General features: G+C 39.7%; 1 protein-coding gene across 1 annotated transcript in view; it reads left to right on the top strand.

Annotated features, from left to right (window-relative positions):
* The window catches only part of ATAD2B (ATPase family AAA domain containing 2B), a 610,472-nt gene that overhangs the window by 562,205 nt on the left and 21,547 nt on the right, over positions 1–26,720 (top strand). The window contains exons 25-26 of the mRNA XM_029596002.1: positions 38–763; positions 26,561–26,664. Coding sequence (XP_029451862.1) covers positions 38–763; positions 26,561–26,664 — 830 coding nt within the window. The remainder of the gene's footprint in view (positions 1–37; positions 764–26,560; positions 26,665–26,720) is intronic.

Genomic DNA, 26,720 nt, shown 5'->3' with positions numbered 1-26,720 from the left:
GATATGTAATGCACACTATCTTCTTATTTTTAAACAGTTACAGTAAGGAGAAAGCAGAAGCGGCGCTCACAATGGGGTAGAGGCATCATAAAAAAGAAAAAGCCAAATTATTTAAAGAAAGATGAAGATGATGCCAAGTTTGGCGATTATGATAACCATTTTGGAGAAGAGAGTGAGGCACTCGAGAATGGTGAACTAGAGGTTAGCACTGACTGCCATGAGAATGGAGAGGAAACCGGAGACTTGTTCATGACTAATGATGAGTCATCCTGTGATCTCATAGATGGAGATGCTGGACAGCAGAGTCTCAAGAATGGGATGATTGAGACAGAAACCAATAATTTTGTGTCAGCAGAGGAGGAGAGTTCAAATGAATCTTCATTGGTAAACAGCAGTGTCACTATAAAAACTGGAAAAGTATCGAAAACACAGTCTCCTGTCAAAGGAGACTGTTTAAATGGTGATGTGTCTCTTGACAGTTTAGAGGAATTGCCTGTTACAGTACTTCATAATGGTGAAAAGAAAATAATTGACTTGGTTCAATCTCATAGCAATTCTGACTGTATCAACAAAGAGCAAAAAGACATTTCTACGCATGAACCAAAGGAAGAACTAAGTACTTCCAAAATCAATTTCTATAGTGAAAATCGGGGAGGTAATCCTGTGAAACAGTCAAACACTGAAATACTGCAATGTAGCAATAATGGAAAACAATCCCGGAGTACAGAGGCTAAAATTAAAGAGACAGAAATGGATAAAGAAGGTATGACTAATAAAATGTCTCTTTCTTTTAAGGTTTATGCATTTTTCACTAGAATCTGATTAATATAGTAGGACTGGGGTGAGCAAATGTTTTGAGCCATGAACTTCCCTTCCATTCATACAAGGTTGGGTCCTCAAAGATGGGTTTCTCTCTCTCTCGCTTTCTCTTCATATCATAAGATATATATATCTATAGCTATATATATTTATATAATTACATCTATATAAGGGCATACAGATCTAAAAGTGCTAATGTAGAACATACAAACAGTGAACAATGTAAAAACGCACTTATGAAATATTCAAAACAATTTAACCTAGATATACATATACATGAATAATTTCATGTACATAAATTATATTTTTAAATAGCACAATCATTCAACAAAATTATTTATATACATGAAGTGCAATGATCATATAACAATAGGACTGCTAAAATGGCAGCATTCCAGAAATAAGATTTCATAAGGACATAATTTTTAGAATATGTCCATATGCCAGTTTCCATTAACAAATATACCCTATCAGCGAGGGTTGCTGCTCTAGCTAACAAAATTGTCCAGAGGTAATGATTGGTACACACAATCAGAAGATCTAAGATAGTTTTTTTTACAAAAAAAATCTTCTGATGCCGTGTCTGTGAAGTTTGACGGTGTGAAACAAAGGCCTTTGTCAGGGTGTATCTATATAAAGGAGAACACTTAAGGGATTTGTTAAAGATATCACAACTATTTATACTGCTGGGAGAGTTCTTTGGAAAAATTATCTTAGAAGACTTTCTTGATATGCTTCACCATAGTTACCTTCTAGACAATTTTGTTAGCTAGAGAGAACCCTAGCTGATGGGGGTATATTTGCTAAAAATTGTGCCTTATGAAACCTTATTAATATAATGCTGTATTTTAGTGTTATTGTTATATGATGATTGCAGTTTATGTATATAAAATAATTTTTTGAATGATTGTGTTATTTAATTTTAAAAAATTATAATTTTATACATGAAAATTATTTAGGTATTTAGGTAAATTATTTTAGATATTTAGGTAAATTTTGTGTTACTTTTTCATTAGTGCTTTTTTACAGTATTCACTTTTTTATATATACACACATACACATACCGTATACACATATATTTTCAATTTAGATATGTATGTATATACATGCAAACACAAGCATGAAGAGTATTCACCAGGCAGCCACACTGCCAACCAGTGACTCAAAACCCCCATTTTGTTTCTATTCAAGTTCAAGTTGCTAAAAAGAGTAAGCGTACAGAGAGGCTGACATACCACATTGTCTGAATTATCAGGAAGGCTGCTCACTACGCAAAAATGTTGCAGTAATTTTGTTATGGGCCTGATAGTTGCTAGGTTTTTGCTTGTATTACTGGCTTTAACATAAGGCATGGGGGTAACCTGTATGGAGTGGCAGTTACTGCCCTTGGCGGACACTTAGGGGTAATCTGCATGGAGTGGCATTTGCTGCCATGGGAAGCATATGTTATGTTACATCTATACAGAAAAACATAGACTGACACACCACAGATAGACATAGAGAGAGGCATAGGCTCAACACATCTAAACAAACAAACAGGCATATACACCTCACTCACAGAGAGAAACACAGGAGACAGATCACGCACACCAGACAAACACAAATAAACACACTCCACACCACATCCACACACCTCAATGATAAGAGCTAGAAAAGTTTTCAAAAAGTTAGGTGCCAGCAAAAATTATTTAGGATCTGAGAAAAACTCCATCCCACCCTGCCCAACCTTTTTTTAATTTAATACCTATTATTTAATTTAATTGACTTGGTTCAATCTCATAGCAATTCTGACTGTATCAACAAAGAGCAAAAAGACATTTCTACGCATTTTATTTAATTTAATACCTATTATTTAATTTAATACCTTTTTTAATGTAATACTTATTAATAATGTCAATGTAAAGCCTGTTGCTAAGTTATTGTTAAATGTAAACCGCAGTGATGTATCCCTTTACGTACTGCGGTATATAAAAACCCTTAAATAAATAAATAAATAATTTTTTATTTTTTTTACTGTATTTACAAATTTTTCTATTTTTGTATTTTCTCATGTTTGATTTGCTCGTTTAATGTTTTTTAAATTCATTTTGCCTTTATTCTCCCTTCCCCGTCTCCTCCCTCTCTCCTGTCTACTTTCTCATTCTCTCTGGCCTCTTTGTCCATTCTCCTCCCTAATCTTTTTTCCCCTGGCGGGCAACAGCTGTGATCTCTCTCCCTGAGTAGGGATTCAGCAGCAGCAGGAGCTCCTCCCAGGCTGAGGCCTGAGGTTGTCAGGTCTACGTGGGTTATGGATCACTGCAGCGGCTGTTCCCATGTCCCTTTCTGCCGCAGACTAAGAAGCTCTTCCCATCTGAACTCGCCACTGCAGAAGTAGCTCCTCTCCCTGACCCATAAAAAAAAGATGCATGGCTAAGCCATACAATAATGTCACAATGTTCTGGATAGTTCCTCCTTTCTGAGCTTGCAGTGCCTCCTTGGGACAGAGAATCGACAGCATAGCCATTTTTTTTCTTTTTCCCTGATTAGGCAGCCAGTGTGCCCCACTTCAGGATTGTTCACGGCCCCCCTGGGTGGTCCGGCCCCAGTTTGTTCACTTCTGTAATAGAGAACTATTCTCACTACAACACATTGAACATGTCTGTTACAACTTTCACTGCTAACAGAAAACTGTTTTATATCCACAAAAACATTTTGAATGTCTTGTTGTACTAAGAATTATTTGTCATATACCCCATAACACTAAGGGAAATGCCTCCCCTTGCTCCCAGGGTTCTTATCATCCAAAAGTAGCATCAAAGATCAACTGTTATAGATGCATAAATATATTGAGCACTCTAGGGATGAGCCATAGGTAGTAAACTGGTTGAGTGATAGGTAGCAGAGAAGAGGGGTAATTAGTGTTCACATCAAAGGTTATCAGTGGCATGCCTGAGGGATTAGGCCTGAAGCCAGTTCTGTTTAACATTTTTGTAAATAATATTGCACCAGCATTAGGATTGAAAAGTTTGTCTTTTTGCAGATAATACTAAGATTGGCAAGAAAATGGGTACTTGTGATTGGGTAGCAATGAAAGCTGTGATCTAAGCAAATTGGAGGAGTGGTCAAATGCTTGGGAGCTAAGAATGCAAAAAAGTAAAGTCAATGCATATGGAGTGCTGAAATCCAAGGATTTTGTGTACAGTGGGAATGAAATACTAATTTAGAAAATAAGGGAGAGATTTCAAAGTGATTATCAGCTGCCCTGAAGGCTTCAAAACTTAGAAAAAATGTAGTGGCCAGAGGAATGTTAGGATGCATAAGGAGATATATAACCAGAAGATAAAGGAGGTTATAATGCCTTTGTATAAGTAATTGGTAAGATCTCAGTTTAGCAATTCTAGAAGCCATACCTTCAAAAGAATATAGATAGAGGAGGCAACCAGAGAAAAGCTACCAAACTGATGCAGAGTCTGCCCTAAAAGCCCTATGAAATCTGACTTATGAGCACAATTATGTATATCCCAAAGGAAGAGGAGAGAAGGATGTGATAGACACATTCAGATAGGTTAAAGGCATGCATAAATATACAAGAAGCAATTATTTTACAGTGGAAAGTGGGTTTTATAACAAGAGGTTATAGTAGACAAAGACAAGATGGAAGCGGTACAGAGAAGGGCGACCAGGAAGGTGAAGGGTCTTCATCGGATGACATACGAGGAGAGATTGAAGAATCTAAATATGTACTCCCTGGAGGAAAGGAGGAGCAGGGGTGATATGATTCAGACTTTCAGATACTTGAAAAACTTTAATGATCCAAAGACAACGACAAACCTTTTCTATCAGAAAAAAATCAGCAGAACCAGAGGTCATGAGCTGAGGCTCCAGGGAGGAAGACTAAGAACCAATGTCAGGAAGTATTTCTTCACGGAAAGTGTGGTGGATGCCTGGAATGCCCTTCCGGAGGAAGTGGTGAAGTCTTAAACTGTGAAGGACTTCAAAGGGGCGTGGGATAAACACTGTGGATCCATCAAGTCTAGAGGGCGTGAATAAAGAGGAGGCAGCAAAACACTGCACGGAGCGGCAGTAGCCACAGAGGCATTCACGGAGCGGGATGCCAGTGGTTTGTGTTCCACCTTCACGGAGCGGAAGGATGGAGGGCTGCCATCTCCAAAAAAACAAACAAACAAACAAAAAAAAAACAGGGGTGGGTAAGAGTATGGGGCAGGGGTGTGGCCTGCTTGTTACAGCGGTTGTTACCCCTAATTGAGCTGGATGTTCACTTGGATGCAGATACGGCGCTGCTCTCTACATTGGTGGTGGGGTGGAGGGGAATTAGGGCTGGAGGGTACTGGAAGCCAATAGTAACAGGTGGGAGAGAGAAAAAGGGAAATAAAAAAATGGCTAAAGTGCGTAGCTTGCTGGGCAGACTGGATGGGCCATTTGGTCTTCTTCTGCCGTCATTTCTATGTTTCTATGTATGAAACTTGAGAGTAACAGAACTGTTTCTTCTCAGAAAAGGTGTTGAATGCATGGAACAACTTTTCATTTGTGCTGGTGAAGGCAAGAAGAGTAACAGTTTAAGAAAACATGGGTGTGTCAGACTTGGAAGAGTGAACCTTGAGATTGCTGACTTAACAGGGCCAAGGCACGGTACAGAATAGTGAGGCAGAAAAGGTCAAGGCAGGCAGAGTTCATTCAAAGGGAGGAGACAAGCAGTGATCAGGACAAACAGAAGCACAGTTAGGAACCAGGCTGGCGCTCAAACAGTAATCAGAATCAGGAACAGCCAGATGCTGAGGAAGAAACAGAACCTATTGCTTAGGCACCTGTCTGAAGGAGACAGTGCTGATGTCATCAGTCCACGCAACAGGAAATTCTGAGCACTGGCCCTATAAAGTTGGTGAGTTGATATGGGCCCTTATTCAGAAGAGCAGAATGCCAGGACCCACGTAAAGAGGCCCCAGCAGGTCGCAGGAAACAGTGCTGGACTCTGTGCAACACTGTGGTCAGCAGCATGTTAAAGTGCCCTCCCAGAGCCATCTGCAAGACCCCCTTTTCTTAGGCCTATGGGGGAAACAGCAATAAAATCTCTTAATCAGCAACAGGACATCAAGGTTTTCCACTGGTTCCCTTGACCTATCCTTGACATCATAACCCTAACCCTAACCCAAAAAAGATATAATTGCGATGGAGAAGGTACAGAGAAGGGCTACCAAAATGATAAGGGGGAATGGAACAGCTCCCCTATGAGGAAAGACTAAAGAGGTTAGGACTTTTCAGCTTGGAGAAGAGACGACTGAGGGGGGATATGATAGAGATGTGATAGAGATGTTTAAAATCATGAGAGGTCTAGAACGGGTAGATGTGAATAGTAGAAAGACTAGGGGGCTCTCCATGAAGTTAGCATGGGGGCACATTTAAAACTAATCGGAGAAAGTTCTTTTTTACTCAGCGCTCAATTAAACTCTGGAATTTGTTACCAGAGGATGTGGTTAGTGCAGTTAGTATAGCTGTGTTTAAAAAAGGATTGAATAAGTTCTTGGAGGAGAAGTCCATTACCTGCTATTAAGTTCACTTAGAGAATAGCCACTGCCATTAGCAATGGTAACATGGAATAGACTTAGTTTTTGGGTACTGGCCAGGTTCTTATGGCCTGGATTGGCCACTGTTGGAAACAGGATGCTGGGCTTGATGGACCCTTGGTCTGACCCAGTATGGCATTTTCTTATGTTCTTATGTTCTTCCTGTTGACCAAGTAATAGTTTATTTCTCACCACCTTGGAGTCGATGATTTCATTGATTTCAAACTCTGCTCAGGGCGAATGAGATGGAAGTGAGAGAAGGGATTGTCTTGGAGTATTTGCTGGAAACTAAAGGGTAGATTTTCAAAAATATGCGCGGGCGTACATTTGCGCGCGCTACTCGGTACGCACACATGTACACCTGATTTTATAACATGCACGCATGTTATAAAATCGGGGTCAGCGCATGCAAGGGGGTGCATACTAGTGCACCTTGCGCGCGCCGACACCCGCAGTCTTCCCCTGTTCCCTCTCCCTAAACTAACCTTCCCACCCCTTCCCCTAACCTTCTCCCCCAGCCCTACTCTAACCCCCCAAATTATTATACCTTTTGCGCCTGCCAGCCACCTGCCAGAGGCCTCTGGCCCCGCCCCCAGACCACCCCGCCCCTGAATCACCCCTTTTGTAAAGCCCCAGGACTTAGATGCGTCCCGGGGCTTTACGCACGTTGCCAGGCCTTTATAAAATAGGCTCGGCGCGTGTAAAGCCTCTGAAAATCAGCCCCTAATGGTTTAAGTAGGGAAACATGGAAGGAGATAGGAATCTTGACTTTGTGAAAGGGGAATCTTGGCTTTGTGGGTCACCGGGTTAAGGTGTCTTATGATCTAATAAAGTCCAATGAATTTAGGAGTAAATTTGAAGGTATCAGATATTTCTAGTGCTGAGCCAAACCTTATGTCCAGGAGTGAATTGAAGTACTGGTCTATGCTTCCTGTCAGTGTACTTTTTGTGATGGTTAGATGCTCTCATGAGGAGATTCTAAGTAGTCTCCCAGATCTCTTGCAAATTGGAAGAGAGAAAATCTGCTGCTGGAATCTGTGGACAACTGGAAATGGGTATTTTTGAATGTCTGCTGTACACTATGTGAAATAGAGAGGATCCAGAGGATTCACTGACTCTATTATAACAAAACTTGGCCCATGGGAGCAGTTGCATCTAGTTGTCCTGCCTGGCCAACATGTAGGTTCTAAGGAAGTCCTCCATTTGGCCATTAGATTGAGGATGATAGACCAGTGAGAAGTCTAATTTCACATTCAACCTTTTACATAGGGCACACCAAAACCTTGATGTGAATTGTACTCCTCAGTTGCTAATGATATGTTCAGGAAGCCCCCTGTAATCCAAATATATATTAGAATAAATGGACATAGAGGCTTAGAGCTTTTGGTAGGGTAGCAAGAGGAACAAAATGGGCCATCTTGGAGAGTTGATCAATGACTATCTGGATAACAGTGTGCCCGGGGGTGGGCGGTAGATTAGTAATGAAATCCATAGACAGGTGAGTTCAGAGTTTCTGGGCAGGGATAAACAATGGAGTAGGCCAAATGGTCATTGATGAGAGGTCTTATTTTATGCACAGTTAGGGTAAGAGGATAAATAGTCAAGAACATTCTTGGCTAAATTGGGCCATCAGTAGTTGTGGGAGATGAGGTCTAAGGTTTTGTGGATGCCCTGATGACCAGCCATTTGAGAATCATGGCCCCATTTCAAGGATCCTAGCACAGTTCCAGCTGGTACAACTGAGGTGACCGCGATAATCTTGGCCAGGTTGAGGAGATACCAAGGGTCATTGGAGGTATCAGCAGGATCAAAAGATCTAGAAAGGGTATCTGCTTTAACATTTTTTCTAGCCAGCTGTAGGTTAGGCAAAAGTTAAACCTGGCAAAGAACAAATTCCTTCTGGCTTGTCGTGGGTTAAGTTTGGAGGTATACCAAATTCTTATGGTCAGTGAAGATGACTAAGGGATACAAGATGCCCTCCAGTAAGTGACGCTACTCTTACAACACTAGTTTCACGGCGAGCAGTTCATGATCGCTAATGCCATAGTTTCCTTCAGTGAGGATAGCTTTTAAGAATAGAAGGCACAGGTTAACAGTTTACCACTATGGTCAGACTGCAAGATAATGACACCTACACCCACATAGGAAGTCCTTGGTATTAGCCCCTGTTTTAGTAAAGGCGGTGATAGGAGTAAAAAGTGTAAAATAGTGGTGAACGAACTGTCGGTAATAATTTGCAAATCCTAGAAAGCACTGGATAGCCTGGGGCGAATCTATAATTGCGGATAGCTTGGAGGGATCCATTCAAATGCTCTACACAGATTCCATAACCCTGGAATGGAAGCTCCGGCTATTCAAAAATGCATTCTTTCAACTTTGCATATAGAGAATGATTTCTTAGCCGCTGGAGCATGGCCTTAACGTGAGAACAGTTTGACTGAAGGATGGTCAAGATCAGAATGTCGTCAAGGTTTACTGTGATGCAAGTATACGAGTCTCTGAATATGCTATTGACGAAAGGGGCATTGCACAGGCTGAAAGGCTTCATCAAATACTTATAGTGGCCATCTCAAGTATTAAAGGCAGTTTTCCATTCATCACCTTCTCATATGTGAATGAGATTATATGCCCCTCCGGAGATCCAACTTGGTGAAGATTAAAGCTCCTTGAAGTTGGTCAAACAATTCCTATATCAATGGCCAGGTATATTTTTTCTTATGGTGATGGCAGTCCAGCCTCTGTAATTGATACACTGGCTCAAAGAACAATCTTTCTTGCCAGCGAAGAAGAATACTGTTCTAGCCAGAATAGTGGACCATCTGATGAAACCTCTCTTGAAATTCTTCCAGATGTACTCTGACATTATTTCAGTATCAGGGATGGATAGTGGGTATACTCTACCCCAAGGTGGTATTTTGCCAGATATTAAGTCTATGGCACAATTGTAAGGGCAATGGGGTGTGAGAATCTCGGCCTGGTTTTTTTTTTGGCTAAAAACGTCCTGCAAAGGATGCATAAGGCATAGGCAAACCTGGAACAACTGGGAGCTGCGATGAGAAGTCTTTTATTGGATGATATACAGGAAGCAGACAAGAGATGATGTCTCCATTTCCTCGGCTCACAACTGAACAGTGTTGCAATAACCAGAGTTGACCAAGCAGAATGAGGTTAACCGCATTCTGAAGCATGAAAAAGGAAATGCCTCCTTCATGCAGGAGTTCCATTTGTAACATAAGTCCTGTAGTGTAGCTAATGGTTCCTGGCAATAGTTCTCCATAGACTGAAGAAATGTTACCAGAGAGATATGACATTTTCCACCAGAGCTTTATCAATGAAATTGCTGTTAGTACTGGAGTCCGAAAAGGCTTCTGAGAAGAATTCCTTACCTTCGAGGTCCAATTGAACATTCAGTACAATTTGACTTGGGGAAGAAGGGTGAGTAGTACTTAGGATTGTCTGTCCCGTCAACCTTAGGCATGGGAGTTTTCCCAACTTCTCTGGACAGGAGGAGGCTTAATGCACCATGCCTGCACAGTATAAACAAATTGTTCAATCTTTGCTGGCGCTTCTCTTCTTCCAATAACTTGGATTGCCCTAGCTGCATGGGTTCTTCTTTGGATGCATACTGTGAAGGGGACCAGACAGGGGAAACCTTGGATCTTTGAAAGTTAGGTGCCAAGCAGGCACCGTGTCTGAAGGATTCCTGTTCTTGCAACATCTTTATGAAGCGAATGTCAATTTTCACACCCAGGGATACAAGGTCATCCAGTTTGGGGGTGACCCTATTTTAGAGACCCTGCCAGAATACAGCTATCTGTGCCTCTTCATTCCAAGAGAGTTTGGAGACCAGATTACGGAATTGTACAGCATATTGCCCATTGGTCATTGAACCCTGTCTCAAGCTGGAGTAATTCTGAAGCTGAAAAAGATGCTTGAGTGGGCTCATCAAATAGCTTCTTGAAGCAGGTCTTGAAACAGAGAGTAGGATTAAATGGTGTGTTTTCACAGTGGGAAAAAAGGTAACCAGTGGAGTGCCTCAGGGATCCATACTTGGACCGGTGCTTTTTAATATATTTTTAAATGATCTGGAAAGAGGTACAATGAGTGAGGTGATCAGATTTGCAGATGACACAAAATTATTCAGAGTAGTTAAATCACAAGCAGATTGTGATAAATTGCAGGAGGACCTTGTGAGGCTGGAAGATTAGATATCCATAAAAACAGATGAAATATAAAGTGGACAAGTGCAAGTTTATGCATATAGGGAAAAATAACCCATGCTGTAGCTACACAGTGTTAAGTTCCATTTTAGGAAAAAGATCTAGGTGTCTTAGTTGATACTACAGTAACATCGTTGGCTCAGTGTGCTGTGGCCATCAAAAAAGCAAACAGACTATTAGGAATTATTAGGAAGGGAATGGCAAATAAAACAGAGGATGTCAATAATGCCTCTGTATTACTCAATGGTTAAATCGCACCTTGAATACTGTGTGCAATTCTGGTCGCCACATCTCAAGAAAGATATAGTTGCATGGGAGAAAGTACAGAGAAGGGCGCCCAAAATAATTAATGGTATGGAATGGCTTCCTTATGAGGAAAGGCTAAAGAGATTAGGGCTGTGCAGCTTGGAGAAGAGATGGATGAGGGGGGATTTGATAGAGATCTACAAAATCATGAATGGACTTGAACGGGTAAATGTGAAATGGTTATTTACTCTTTCAGATAATTCAAGGACTAGAAGGCATTCTTTGAAGTTAGCAAGTAGCGCATTTAAAACAACTCGGAGAAAAGTTTTGTTCATTCAGCACACAATTAAGTTCTGGAATTTGTTGCCAGAGGATGTGGTTAAGGCTGCTAATGTAGTTGGGTTTAAAAAAGGTTTGGCTAAGTTCCTGGAGAAATCCATAAACTGCTATTAATCAATTAGAGACTAGCCACTGCTCGTTGCCGGCGTTAGTAGAATGGGATCTATTTAATGTTTGGGAACTTTCCAGGTACTTATGACTTAGATTGGCTGCTGTTGGAGACAGAATACTGGGCTTGATGGATCCTTGGTCTGACCCAGTATGGCATATCTTGTTCTTATGTCAGGAATACTTGCAGATTACAGAGACTGGTGTCATCTCTCTTCCATAAGGGAGAAACCCATGGCAGAGCCTGACCTGACAACAGAGATATTATAAAGGCCAGTTTCACTTGTTCAGATGAAGAGTTGGCCAGCACTGATTGATGAAGCCTCTGCGAGTCTTGGGATTACCATCATACCAAGGTAGTAAAGGTAGGCAAAGTGAAGGAGTAGTCAGAGATATGAGGCAAGAGAGGCAACCAGTTGTGGTGGTGATGGGGGTGGCTTATCCAACGAATGACTGCAATTTGTTTTGCTGCAAAATAAAATCTCTGGGTACTTGCCAGGTTCTTATGGCCTGGATTGGCCACTGTTGGAAACAGGATGCTGGGCTTGATGGACCCTTGGTCTGACCCAGTATGGCATTTTCTTATGTTCTTATGTTCTTAAAAAGTCTTTCTGGGCCCCAATAATGGGATGTTGAACTTTTTGTTGTTTGACCATCTGTGAGAGGTCCCATAAGAACTCTGGCAAGGGGAATGTCCCTGAAACCACTGAATGAGAAGACCAAGGCATGGTACATAATCAGGCAGACAAGGTTGAGGCAGGCAGAGTCTATTCAGAGGCAAGAGATAGGCATTGATGAGGGCAGGCAGCGAACAGAAGCATGGTAAGGAACCTGGCTGGGTCTTAAATGGTAGTTGGAATCAGGAACATCCAGATGCCGAGGAACTAAGAAACAGAACCGGTTGCTCGGGCACCTGTCCAGAGGCATAAGCTTCCTTTTATGTTAGAGCAGTGCCGATGTCATCCATCCGCATCACAGGAAATCCTGAACTCTAGCCCTATAAAGCTGGCGAATTGCTATGGACCCTTACTCAGAGCAGCAGGATGCAGCAGAGGAGCAGAATGCTGGGAGCCATACTGAGATTCCCCAGCAGGTCACAGCGCTGGACCCAGGACAATGAGGACGCCAACTGTAATGTAGCATTCCGTGGTCGGTGGCATATTACAATGTGATAACAGAAGCTTATTTTTTGTGAAGAAATAAAGGGAAAGATATCAAGTGAAGTCCATTATATTGCAATAGGAAGGTCATTGGACATACTAAATGAGTATAACAATTCTTATCTGTTGTCACATTCTGTAGGTCTATGATTTAGGTGAGCACATGTCATGTTAAATGGTAGAATACAAAAACACTGGCTCTTGGGGATACCAACACATAGGAATGTGCTTCTGTCAGACCTAAGAAAGATCTCCCAGATTTTGAGTAGTCTAGTCTATAGACTACTCAAAAACTATATATATATAGGGGTAGATTTTACAAATCTACGCGCGCACATACTTTTGTTCGCGCACCAGGCGTGAAAAAAGTATGCGGGATTTTTTAAGATACGCGCGTATCTTATAAAATCCGGGGTCGGCGCGCGCAAGGGGGTGCACATTTGTGCACTTTGCGCGCGCCGAGCACTGCGCGCACTGCCCGTTCCTCCAAGGCCACTCCGAAATCGGAGCGGCCTCTGAGGGAACTTTCCATTCACCCCCCCCCCCCGCACCTTCCCCTCCCTAACCCACCCACCCCCCCCCCCCCCCCCCCCCCCCCCCCCCGGCCCTATCTAAACCCCCTCCCTACCTTTGTCTTAAAAGTTACTACTGCCTCCGAGCAGCAGTAACTTGCGCGCACCGGCGCAGCAGGCCCCAACACAGGCCACTATGTCAGGGCACTCGACCATGCCCCCGGACCGCCCACACGTCCCCGATCCTAAACTGTGCCTCCTGGCCACGCACCCGACTGCCCCTTTTTGCAAGCCCCGGGACTTGCGCGCGCCGCCGAGCCTATGCAAAATAGGCTTGGCGCGCGCAGGGGGGATTTAAAAGGGTTACGCGCTTACCCCTGTTAAAATCCAGCCCATAGTCTATAGCTTTTCATAGTGAGGTTGGTGAGTAAGAACACCTACACACAGCTGAAAGTCACCTAAAAGCGTAATTGCTTACTTTATTATTTTTTATCATAATTTAGTATTAATTTAAGAGAAGGACAGTATAAAACGTATATGATTATCCTATTAATCATATAAATGGAAATTACAGTCCACTTTCCATATAGAGTATATTATTGAAACATGTAACCGAAAAATTTATTGGCACCCTCTAGTTAATTTATAAACCAAACCAAACTTATTTACGTGCCTAATTATAAACTGTTGTGATGGTGCATTACTTAAATGACAGTATAGAAAAGTTTTAAAATAAATAAACACATTTTTTGTTTCTGCAATAGAAAGTCAGTTCTTCAGTCACATAGATTCTCTACACTTGGTGGAACGGTACTTCTTGGATAAGCCTTTCTGGATTATTTCAAAAGCCATTTGTCTTGCTTGGAGCTGTTATTAGATGAGCAATTAATCTGTTTAGGTCTTTTGTAAATCCCTGCTACTGGAAGATCGAGTAATATAACCAGTGGATCTAAGAGAAACATCACTTTCAAGATGATGATTGTCCACTTGATTATTTCTTTCCAAAATAAGTTGGAGGCAATACCACTACATATGGACAGTTTACCCAGATTCCCACATCTTTTCCAAATCTGATTAGCTTTTTGATGTGCCTTTAAAACATTTCAATGATGTAAAATCTATTCTATGTTATACTGATATATACTTTCTTATAGTACACAGTTCTGCAAGGTGAATCATAGTGTTAACACTATCTTTGCCTCACATGGGGCTTAAGAGGCCTGCCTAAAATAACAAATCAGTAGTAGGTAGGCAAGGGATCCTAGGTCGATGTCCTATCCTGTCTATATTCTGCTATGGTATCAACAACACTGAAGGCAATATTCTTAAAATTTTCCCTAAAATGTTACAACATACCCATCCCCAGAGAAAATACAATCTTAAATATTGTTGATTATTATTTATTTATGAAATACAAAATTCCTATCTATACAATTAAAATCTATCACACTCATACCATCTCATACATTCACACACAATAAAAACACATATCCCTATTATCATATAATGATTTTTACATATGTTCCATTGTTCCTTAAACATCATAAATATATATGACGAAACTTGCTTAATATCATGTCATCTAATTGTTTACTAAATATCAACGTAGTCTTCCCTTCATTCGTTGTCCAAGAAATTGTTTCACCCTCTCATCCAACGGCTTCTTCAGAGACCCATAGCCAGTATTATTCTGATATTCTTCCACAACTGCATCTATTTTCAGGGATCATCCTACAAGTATTGAAGAACAAGCACGTATCTAATCACCAACTATTTCAAACACACCCTATCTAAAATCTCTTCCTGAACGGCTTACACCCTATTTAACAACTCACTGTTTATGTACATCCCCCGTCATATTTCCATCTGTTAATGTCAGCTCTAATACTGACTGCATATATCAAATTCTTCAACCTCAGATTATCTTCATCTCATATTGTTTTTCAAAACTTTCAATTATCTAAAAACCAGAAAATTCACATTACAATTTAACCCAAACAAAAACAGCGAAAGCATTCTGCATGTATAGTGAATCAGGACCATGGACAGATTCCATGTGGGATGTGTTCAGTATGCTCGCATGTGTTGGCTTTAAAGAGCTTTCATCATTCGAATTTGAGATGAGATTGTGTTGCTGGAATTGTTTACATATAACAAAAAAAAAAAGTATACACAGCAATTCATAAATCTATTTACAACATATCCCCACTCCACTTAAGTACCCAACTTCGTTTTCACTCTTCATCTAGACCTATCAGAGGAGCTTATAAAGGCACACTCTATGTTCCTTCAACAATATCCTTACATCAGAAACGTACCATCTCTTTAGCAGGACCCGTCCAATGGAACATGCTCCCGCCAGACATCCGCCTTGAGATCTGCTTCGCTTCCTTCAAAAAGAAAATTAAAACCTGGCTCTTTAGCCAAGCTTTTCCAGAACTTTGATTATTTTTTACCTCCAGCTATCAAGATTTTCTCACCATCGCAATCCCTTCTGCAGATCACATTTATCTTAGACAATTACGCCTTATTTTATGATTTGGTTTCTCAAAGAGACTATACAATTTTCTCAATGTTATTTTTCGAACCTGTTTTCCATGTTTTCCAAGTTCTATAACCTTGTTATATGTACCGCCTCTTGGCGTAATTTTTATGTTTCAATGTAAACCGATGTGATCTGTATTTTAATACAGGAACACCGGTATATAAAAATCTAAAAATAAATAATAAATAAATAACTCCTGTGGGGTTATTTATGCCATAGTGTGTCTGTATGGTTTAATATATATTGGGCAGACTGTTAGATCTATCAAACTGAGAATTATTGAGCATAAAAGCCACATTAGGTCTTTGAGGGAGCATGCACCACCAGTGAAGCATTGGGTGGAGAAACATCATTTATTGGAAGATGTAAAATTCTTTATAATTCAAAAGGTTCGATTGAATAATGGTGGAGATTTATCTCTCATGTTAAGATGAATAGAGCAACGGTTTATTTTTAATTGGCAGACGCCAGCCCCGCGGGGTCTTAATAGTCCAACTGACTTGGCGGCTTTTTTATAAGATAATTGGGAGTCTTTTTGATGAATCCTTCATTATATTACTTGTCGAGATTCTGAATGCAATTTGCTATGAGTTCGCGGAGTGAAATCAGTATCCAGGGAATTACTTTATTGTTATAATAAATTATGCTGTTGAGATTGGTGTGGTGTACATATGAGAAATTTGGCAAATATGATAGCAGCATGGTAGGGGTGTTTTGATTCTAGGAGCGACAGATAATTAGGAGATTGGGGCACGCTTTGATAAATAGAGGATAAGTCCTTCAACTACTCATCTTCTCTAACCTTGACTACTGTAACTTCCTCCTATTCAATTTACCTCTTAATAGCATTTGACCACTCCAAATCCCACAAAACACAGCGGCAAGAATACTCACTGGAGCCAAAAAACATGATCACTCTGATATCACTACACTGGCTCCCAATAAAATTCAGGATAAAATACAAAATACTTTCCATACTACATAAAATAATATATGAAAAACAAACAAACTGGCTAAGTTCATCCATAAAATTGCATGCTCCAAACAGAAACCGCAGATCAGCAAATAAAGGACTATTAAAGATACCACCTGCTCGTGCTAAACAACTCACATCAACTCAAAAGAGAGCAATTTCACTAGGAAGCCCTAAACTATGGAACACTCTCCCAGAACACAAGCCCTAAACTATGGAACACTCTCCCAGAACACAAGAAAACTTAAAAACTTTCAAAAAAGAGCTAAAAACATGAATGTTTACCAAAGCCTACCAACTCACCTAATGTCTCTAAAACACCACTCCCCTCCTATCAACACTAGGAAAACTGATGGACTCATTACAAGTTGCATTACAACACAAAAACCGAAACATGTATAGATTAACCAACATACTAAGTATATACAATGATATTTTCTACATGAACAACCTTACGAATCTTTTTGAAAACTCTGTTAATCATCGATACTTTGTAAACCGTTGTGATGGCGAAACCGAACGACAATATATAAAACTCAATAAATAAATAGAGGAGACATTACCTTATTAATTGAGGTGTGTTTAAGTGGTTATTAGAATACAAGGTGACGTGATATGCAGGAAGTACATCATTTCCAGGATTTACGTGAGTAATGTACAATATGGCATTTTGGTGTCATGTGCGCATTAGGGTAAGTTTTTGTTTGGGTTAAATTGTAATGTGAATTTTCTGGTTTTTAGATAATTGAAAGTTTTGAAAATCAATATGAGATGGAGAGAATCTGAGGTTGAAGAATTTGATATATGGAGTCAGTATTAGAGTTGACATATTGAGAGTTGGAAATATGAACGGGGGATTACATAAACGGTTAGTTGTTAAATAGGCTGTAAGCCATTCAGGAAGAGATTTTAGATAGGTTGTGTTTGAAATAGTTGGTGATTAGATGCGTGCTTGTTCTTCAATACTTGTAGGATGATCCCTGAAAATAGATGCAGTTGTGGAGGAATATCAGAATAATATAGGTTATGGGTCCCTGAATTAGCCCTTGGATGAGAGGGTGAAACAGAGATTTCTTTGTTGGACAACGAATGAAGGGAAGACTACGTCAATATTTAGTGAACACCTAGAGAACATGATATTAAGCGAGTTTTGTTGTATATATTTATGATGTTTAAGGAACCATGGAATAGATGTAAAAAACATTAGATGATAATAGGGACATTTGTACTTGATGGGATATGTATTTTTATTGTGGGTGAATGTTTGAGATGGTATGAGTGTGATAGATTTTAATTGTATAGATAGGTATTCTGTATTTCATAAATAAATAATTAGAACATAAGAACATAAGAAATTGCCATACTGGGTCAGACCAAGGGTCCATCAAGCCCAGCATCCTGTTTCCAACAGAGGCCAAACCAGGCCACAAAAACCTGGCAATTAGCCAAACGCTAAGAAGATCCCATGCCATTGATGAAATTAATAGCAGTGGCTATTCCCTAAGTATAATTGATTAATAGCCATTAATGGACTTCTCCTCCAAGAACTTATCCAAACCTTTTTTGAACCCAGCTACACTAACTGCACTAACCACATCCTCTGGCAACAAATTCCAGAGCTTTATTGAGCGTTGAGTCAAAAAGAATTTTCTCCGATTAGTCTTAAATGTGGTACTTGCTAACTTAATGAAATGCCCCCTAGTCCTTCTATTATTCGAAAGTGTAAATAACCGATTCACATCTACTCATTCAAGACCTCTCATGATCTTAAAGACCTCTATCATATCCCCACTCAGTTGTCTCTTCTCCAAGCTGAACAGCCCTAACCTCTTCAGCCTTTCCTCATAGGGGAGCTGTTCCATCCCCTTTATCATTTTGGTTGCCCTTCTCCGTACTTTCTCCATCGCAACTATATCTTTTTTGACATGTGGCAACCAGAATTGTACACAGATTTCAAGGTGCGGTCTCACCGTGGAGTGATAGAGGCATTATGACATTTTCCGTTTTATTAACCATTCCCTTCCTAATAATTCCTAACATTCTGTTTGCTTTTTTGACTGCTGCAGTACACTGAGCCAACGATTTTAAAGTATTATCCACTATGATGCCTAGATCTTTTTCCTGGGTGGTAGCTCCTAATATGGAATCTAACTTCGTGTAACTACAGCAAGGGTAATTTTTCCCTATATGCAACAATATTTGACTGTATTTTCTCTGTGGGTGGGTATGTTCTGCTGCTATGGCCATTAATTACCATGTTAGACATACAGATATGATGTGCGTGTATGTATCTGTCTATCTATATATATTGCATTTCTATAACATTTAATATTTATGTATATTCATGTATATGAGTCATGCAACTGCTCTGTCTTAGATGAGCCTTTCCCAAACTCGAGTAGTTACAAATGTTCTTGCACTACTTCCAGATGAAAAGAGTATTAGACCAAGCACCCCAATTTCTTTTTGCCAGTAAAAAGGTAGCCATCTCACTGTGCCTCCCAGCCCTCTATAGTTCTTGAATTCCCTTTCTTTTCTTTATTCTTATGTTTTATTATATTTGTATATGTAGGCATTTTTCTTTAGTTTTCATTTTTCATTGAGTTCTGCCTCAGCCACACTGGATTCATTTGACCCCATAATTTTGGGAACATTTTAATTTTATAAATATTGATCTGTAGTGTTCTAGATTAGCAAGTTGTAATTCAGATTCAATAGATCGCATCCCTGAGTGCATGCTTGTATTAGAAGCGGAGTTAGATTGTGATTTCCTTATCATAATTATTTGACTGATTTCTGTTTTTCATGCTGTTGATGCTAGGAGTGGAGAGAATAGGGAAATAGGAAAAAGAACATGGAGGATGTTAAACTTGAAATGTCTGATGAGATTGGTCTATTTTGGCTGTTAATCATTCTGAGGACTGATCAGGGCACAGAATGGGGTGAGAACAGTTTTCTTCAATAAAAACAGGAAGACTATTTCCTGATGTTGGTGTAAATGCTATTTTCACCTCTGCAATTTTGAGCTCATAAATGGTATGTGAAAATTAGAAATTAGTCTATAAATGTAAAATTCCTTTAGGTCCCTGCAAATGGCATCTGTTGGAGCCACTGGTGTTTGCATATGTATTTGTGTGGCTTCAACTGACAGATACCACTTGCATGGACCTAAGTGCACAGGCTGGAGGGAGACATTGTGGGGAATTGGCAGCATGGGCCAGCAGATGCAGCAAATGACTGGCAGAGTCTACATGGACTGGAGAAGGGACACAATGGCTGCGAAGTGGTAGGAGGAGCGATGGGTCAGTGGTGCAGGAGAGCTGGGGAATGAGCACCTGGGGCAGTAGTCTGGCAGGAGATCTGGTGTCAGGAATGACTGGGTAACAGCTAGTATATTTTAATTAGGGCTTCTAATCTTAGGGGTTTATTTTTCAGGTAATTAGGTGTATTTGGCAGTTACTAAAAATAGATGTTTATTGGGGGTTTTCACCACATGAGTTAATTTTTGACACTTTTTTAGGTGGATTCAGTTTAATAAGGGTCATATCAATTTCTCTTAAAAATCATGCTGTGTTGCATTGTGTATGTGGCTGAGAGATTTATTTAATATATTTATATCCGCTTATAGGAGTGGCAGAATGTGTGTGGCTAGAGGGAGTGGCAGAATGTGTGTGACTGGAGGGGAGATGAAGATGGTAGTTGGTAGGGGGTGTGGGAGCTAGGGAGTAGCAGGCTGTTTGTGTCTGGTGGCAAGCTGTGTGTGTGTGTGGCCTCAAGGCTGGTGGCAAGCCATGTGTCCACATACACACACACACACTTGAACATCTTCATTCTTTCACACGTGCTCTCTATCATAAATACACCTATGCTCTTACACATGCTGGCTCTCTTAAACACATATATGTGCACTGGGTCTCTCACTCTCAAGGCCTTCCCCTCTCTTCGGGCTGCAGTGGGATGGGGTCTGCTGGGGCCTCACCAGACCTCTCTTTGGCCACAATAGAATGGGGTCTGCCATAAATGATGCTTCATGGAGTAAGTGGTCATGGAACAGACGAATCGGGTACTACTTAAGATTTAGTTCTCAGTGGATCACAGGACCTGGTGCAAGGGATAATGGTAGTGAAGCTGCTTGGCAGTAGTGATCATAAAACCAAATTTGGTATAATCACCAGAGCAAGAATATTAAGTAAAATTACTGCAGTAGCTTTCAACTTTAAAAAGGAATTAAAACAAGGAAACTAAAAGGAGAAGTTGCAAGGGTTAAAAGTTTGAATGAGGAATAGAGATTGAAAATATCATCATTGGAACTTTGATATTTATTTATTTTATTTATTTATTAAGGCTTTTATATACCGAATTTCTTGATACAAATCAAATCAATTCGGTTTACAATGAACTAAGTAGAATATACAATTAACCAATCAACAAGAGATACAGAGCATACAGTTACATTATAACAAGGAAGCCTTAACTTGGAGTAGGAAAATAAAGAAGGGGTGAACGGAGCAATAAATATATAAAGTGCAATAAAATAGAATAAATACTATATACAGTGGAGGGGGCTAGGAGCCAACCTCTCTTTAATGGATATTAGGCATGAAAAATTTGGAAAAGTTTTGTTTACAGAGATGTGTGGTGAACAATTCTAGATCAGGCAATGGAGTTTGTGGTGGGGAAGGCTTGGCTGAACAGCCATGTCTTTAGTTTCTTTTTAAAAGTTCTTTTTAAAAGTTCTTTTTAAAAGTTGTTAGACAATATGTATTCTATGTATTAAAAAAGATTGAAGGAAGATCAAACTACTACCAGCATGATTAAATGGTGCTATGAAAGATACTGTTAAAGCCAAAAAGGCATCTTTTAAAGAATGGAAAGCAAATCCAAATGAGGAGAATAGGAAAGATCATAAGTATTGCCAAGTTAAATGTAAAATATTAATAAGGCAGGGCAAGAAATAATTTGGGAAGAAACTTGCCATAGAGGCAAAAGCTAATATAAACTTTTTTAAATACATCAAAAGCAAGAAGCCTGCACGAGAGTGAGTTGGCCCACTAAATGACCAGAGGGTACAAGGGATATTAAGGGAAGATGAGGCCATTGCAGAAAAACTAAATTCATTTTTTTGCTTCAGTTTTCACTGAAGATGTTGGTGAGATAGGCATACCAGATCCATACTTTGAAGGTGATAATCACTATGAAATGGAGGATGTATTAGTGCAAATTGGAAATCTAAATAAATAGCAAATTACCAGGACCTGATGGTATTCATCCAAGACTTCTTAAAGGAGTCCGATATGAAAATGAAAGACTGCTAATGGAAATATGTAACCTATCATTAAAATCTACCACTGAACTTGAGGAATGGAAATTAGCCAATGTAACACCAGTTTTAAAAAGGACTCCAGGGGTGAGCCAACAAACTACAGAACAGGGAACTGGAAATCATTGTCAGGCAAAATGGCAGAGCCAAATAACTGGGAATGTGAATAGATTATAAAAACATAAGAAATGCCATGCTGTGTCAGGCCAAAGCTCAGCATCCTGTCTCCAACGGTGGCCAATCCAGATCACAAGTACCCAGTAAGATACCAAAGAATAGGTTTATTCCTTCTTGCTTCTAACCATGTATAAACACTGGCTCTCCCAAGCTTAGAATGGCTAATAGTGGTTTATGTGCTTTTCCTCCAGGAATATGTCTAAACCCTTTTAAAACGCAACTATTCTCACTGTTCTCACCACATCCTCTGGCAATAAATTACATTTAATTGTACACTGAGTGAAAAATAATTTCTCAGATTTGTTTTAAAAATACTACTCTTAGCTTCGTAGTCCTAACATTATTGTAAAATGTAAATAACTGTTTCGTATTTACCCGTTCCATTCCACTCATGATTTTTAGACCTCTGTGATAACTCCTCTAAGCCATCTCTTCTCCTAGTTGAAAAGCCCTAACCTGTTTAGTCTTTCCTCATAGGGGAGCTGTTTCATCTGTTTTTATCAATTGTCATCCTTCTCTGTACCTTTTCTAGTTCTGTTATATCTTTTTTGAGATGGAGCAACCAGAACTGCACACAGTATTCATAGTACAGTCACACCATGGAGCAATACAGAGGCATTATGATATCTTCTGTTTTCTATTCCATTTCTTTTCTTATAATATCTAACATTCTATTTGCTTTTTTGATTGCCTGTGCACACTGAAGCGAGGATTTCAAAGTATTGTCCACAGTGACTCCAAGATCCTTTTCCTGGGTAGTGACACCTAATAGATAACTCAGCATTATGTTGTAATTTGGATTGTTCTTCCCTATACCCATCCCTTTGCTCTTGACCACATTAAATTTCATCTGCCATGTAGATGCTCAGTATCTGACCTGCAAGGTCCTTTTACAATTTGTCGCAGTTGGCTTGTGATTTAAGCACTTTCAATAATTTTGTATCATATGTAGTAGATGTGATAATCTCACTCATCTTTCCCTTTTCCAGATCATTTATAAATATATTAAAAGCACATGTCCCAGATAGCAATCCACAATCGGATATTGCCTCCTCTTCCATGACTCTTTAATAACCTGTTGAGCCTCTCATGAGGGACTTTGTCAAACACCATTTTAAAATCCAGATACACTATATCAACCAACTCACCCTTGTCCACATGTTTATTAACCCCTTCAAAACAACCCTAACAGATTTGTAATACAGCACTATCCTTTGTTAAAATTATTTTGACTGCTCCATTAATCTGTCTCTGTCCAGATGGCCAGTAATTTTATTCTTCAGAATAGCTTCTACCATTTTGCCCAGTATGCGCATCAAGCTCACCAGTCTGTAGTTTCCGGGATCACTCTTGGAAACTTTATAAAAATTGGCATTACATTGACCACCCTTCCACTCTTGGACACCTTAACTAATTTGAATGAGATGTTAGAAATTACAAATAATAAGTCTTCAATTTAATTTTTAATTCTTTCAGAACTCTAGGATGTATTCATCTGATCCTGGTGATTTGTTACTCTTTAATTTGTCAATTTGCTCTGTTACATTTTCCTGGTTCACCTGATTTGCTTCAGTTCTTCTGAATCCTCCTCCTCAAAGAATGTGTCCGGCATAGGTATTTCTCTGATACCCTCCTCAGTAAAGACCAAAGCAAATAATTCATTTCATTTTTCTGCTATGGCCATATCTTCCCTGAACATCCCTTTTACTCCTTGGTCGTCTTAACGGTCCAGCCGACTCCCTCGCAGGCATCTAGTTTTGAATATACTTGAAAAAGGTTTTATTTGTGGGTTTTGTCTCTGGCAATCTGCTTTTCAAATTTTCTTTTGGCCTGCCATATTAAATTGACAGTGCTTATACTCTCGTATTTTCATTTAGATCCTCTTTTTGGTTTTTTAAAGATGCCCTGTTGGTTTTAATAGCCTTTTCACCTCACAATTTAACCATGCTAGCAGTCATTTGATCTTTCTACCTTTTCTAATGCATGGAATACATCAGGTCTGTGCTTCCAAAATGGTGTGTTTAAACAGCTTACATGCCCCTTGCAAACTTTTGACTTTTGCAACTTCTCCTTTTAGTTTTTTTCTAATTTCCTCATTTTCTTATAGTCTCCTTCTTTAAATTTAAATGCTACCACAGTAGTTTTCCTTAATGTGCTCTCTTCAGTGATTGTTAAAATTGATTATGTTGTAATCACTGTTGCCATACAGCCTCACCACTGTTACCTCTTGCATCAGATCCTTCCTCACAGTGAGGATTAGATCTAAAGTATTCCTGACCCTCTCTTCAGTTCCAGGACAGCTGCTCCATGAGGCAGTCATTTATAGCATCAAGAAGCTTCACCTCCCTAGCATATCCTAACAAGGTATTTATCTAGTCAGTATAGGGGTATTTAAAATCTCCCATTATTATTGTGTTGCCTAATTTGTTAGCTTTCATAATTTCCATTAGCGTTTCACTGTCTGTCTCTTCATTCTGGCCAGTAGATTAATGGGAAAGAATCAACAAGGTTTTAGCAAAGGGAAATCATGCCTTATTAATCTATTGGAATTTTTTGAAGGTGTAAACACAAATTTCCAGCCCTAGTTCCAGTTAAGCTGGAAGCCGAAAGGAGCAGAGGAAACTGTCAGGACCTTCTAATCCCCCCCCCCCCAAATTAAATATTTATATCTATATCTAACTATCTATCGATATATATAGATAAACACACATATACACACACAAGCACGTATATCTGTATCTCTCTCTCCCTCTTTATATATTTTTTTTCTTTTCTTTTTTCTTTTTTTTTTCTTTTTTCAGTAGATCTCTACTGTACCATACGTTCAATGTTTGCTCATGTTTATTGAACCTCATGTTCATTGTACCATTTTGTTCATTGTTTTCTCAGTTTTTACTGTACCACATGTTCATTGTAACCGCCCTCGGCGACAGTTAAGTTCTTTGTAAACTGGTGCGATATGTATACTATACAGGAACATCGGTATATAAAAGTTAAATATATATATATACACACACACACACACATATATACACACACACTTGTGTGTTTATGTATGTAACCCTACTGGGTCACTAGATAGCACGGCTTACTAGCTCTGTAGTCTACAGGGGCTCTTCTTTCAATGGGTTTAGGTTTAATGGGAGAGTTTAAAAGTACATTGCTATGCTTTACCATGGAGAAAGTTTTGGTCTGGGCAATGTCAGGCAAAGGATGCCTGGGGGAATGGCTAGTGTGAAAGGAGTAATTGGTTGCCCTTGCCTTCTGGGAGGATGTATTATGGAGCAATCAAAAGTTTATCCTATTTGCTAACACTGGGAAAATTCCTCTGTGTGGGGGCAAAGACAATCCAAGTAGGAGTGGGTCAGTAATATGAGTGGCAGAGTGACTTTGAGCCAATGGCAATATATGATTGGAGCAATATAAAAATTAGTATATTTCCTTGGAAAAGGGCTGGTCATCAAGAGGAGACTCGAGGTGGGAAGATTCTGGAGGAGCCAAACCAAGGAGTTGGGCTTAGAGACTTAAGGTACCATGCTTGGTACTGTACTGAAAGTAAAGACTATATGCAGAGAGAGTGAAAGGAGGACCATCCGAAAGCTCCTATCCCATTAGCTTTTGAGAAAATAGAGTGATCATCAGAAGTTGCATGACAGAGTGAAAGAAGAGAAGTTTGGAATTTGGATACAAGATATGTGGTTGGGAAAGGTGGGTAAGCTGGACCTAGGGAAAGAGGTACTGGACTGGTTATTTCACTGCAGAGCTTGGGACCAACATGTGCCCAAAGAAAAGTGGTACACCATCTTGAAGTTGCTCCTGTTATGTGAAGACTGAACTGTGGTGATTTTTGTGGAGGGCAAAGATATGCCAGGGACCTCCAAGGGTCCCAAAAGGAAGAGACTTTTGAGAGAAATTTTGGAGTAGAAGTGAGACAAATCATCCTTGAGGAGAAGTGTGGAGAGAGACTGCAGAAACATGAGCTAGAGTTGTAGCGGTTCTGGGGAATTGTAAAGAAAAGTTAGTGTAACAGCTGGGAAGAGGAAACTATTAGACTGTAATTTTTGTAATCTATCCGAGATGGCAAGTAAAGTGACTATTAGATGAAATGTGATTTGAACCAGCTGTATTTTCTAATGCTATTTTTTGTGTGTCTTAAAATAAATATTTTAATTTTTGGAGCACAAGTGAAGCATGAACATTGGACTTTTTGGACTTCATATGAGTGTCTTCAGCCTGGTTTGGGCCCTGCGGAGAGTTCTGCCCCCAAGCCCATACTGTCCTGAGAGACACTGTGATACCCCACCCTGGGAGAATTACCCCGAAGTTCCCCAGGGCTGGGAAGGGGGGGGGGGTGTAACGTGTGAATGTGTATATATTATACATATACTATTACTAATCATTTTTAAAGCTTTACTAGACATATGCAGTGCTGTACAAACACATACAATAGACAGTTCTGCTCCATGGAGCTTACAATTTAGTCTAGACAAATGTACATGGTAACAGCTACTGGGAAAATTTAAAGCATAGGGTGGCAGACAGTTTACCCTAGGTGCTAAAGCTTTGTTTTTGAATTTCAGGCGTGTCCTGTATTAAAAAATGTCATAAAGAGAATTTGGAGCAGGTATCAGAGGAGCTGACTGACCCAGACCCCCCTCTTGTTGTTGATGACAATAGACTTAAGGTAATGAAAATTAAGTTGTGGCTATTGCATCAATATTTGATCCAGACAGGATTTCT

This window comes from Rhinatrema bivittatum, chromosome 3 (assembly GCF_901001135.1).
Source record: "Rhinatrema bivittatum chromosome 3, aRhiBiv1.1, whole genome shotgun sequence".
Taxonomy (NCBI): domain Eukaryota; kingdom Metazoa; phylum Chordata; class Amphibia; order Gymnophiona; family Rhinatrematidae; genus Rhinatrema; species Rhinatrema bivittatum.
The sequence above is the reverse complement of the archived record's forward strand: the minus strand, read 5'-3'. Positions and strand labels throughout refer to the sequence as shown.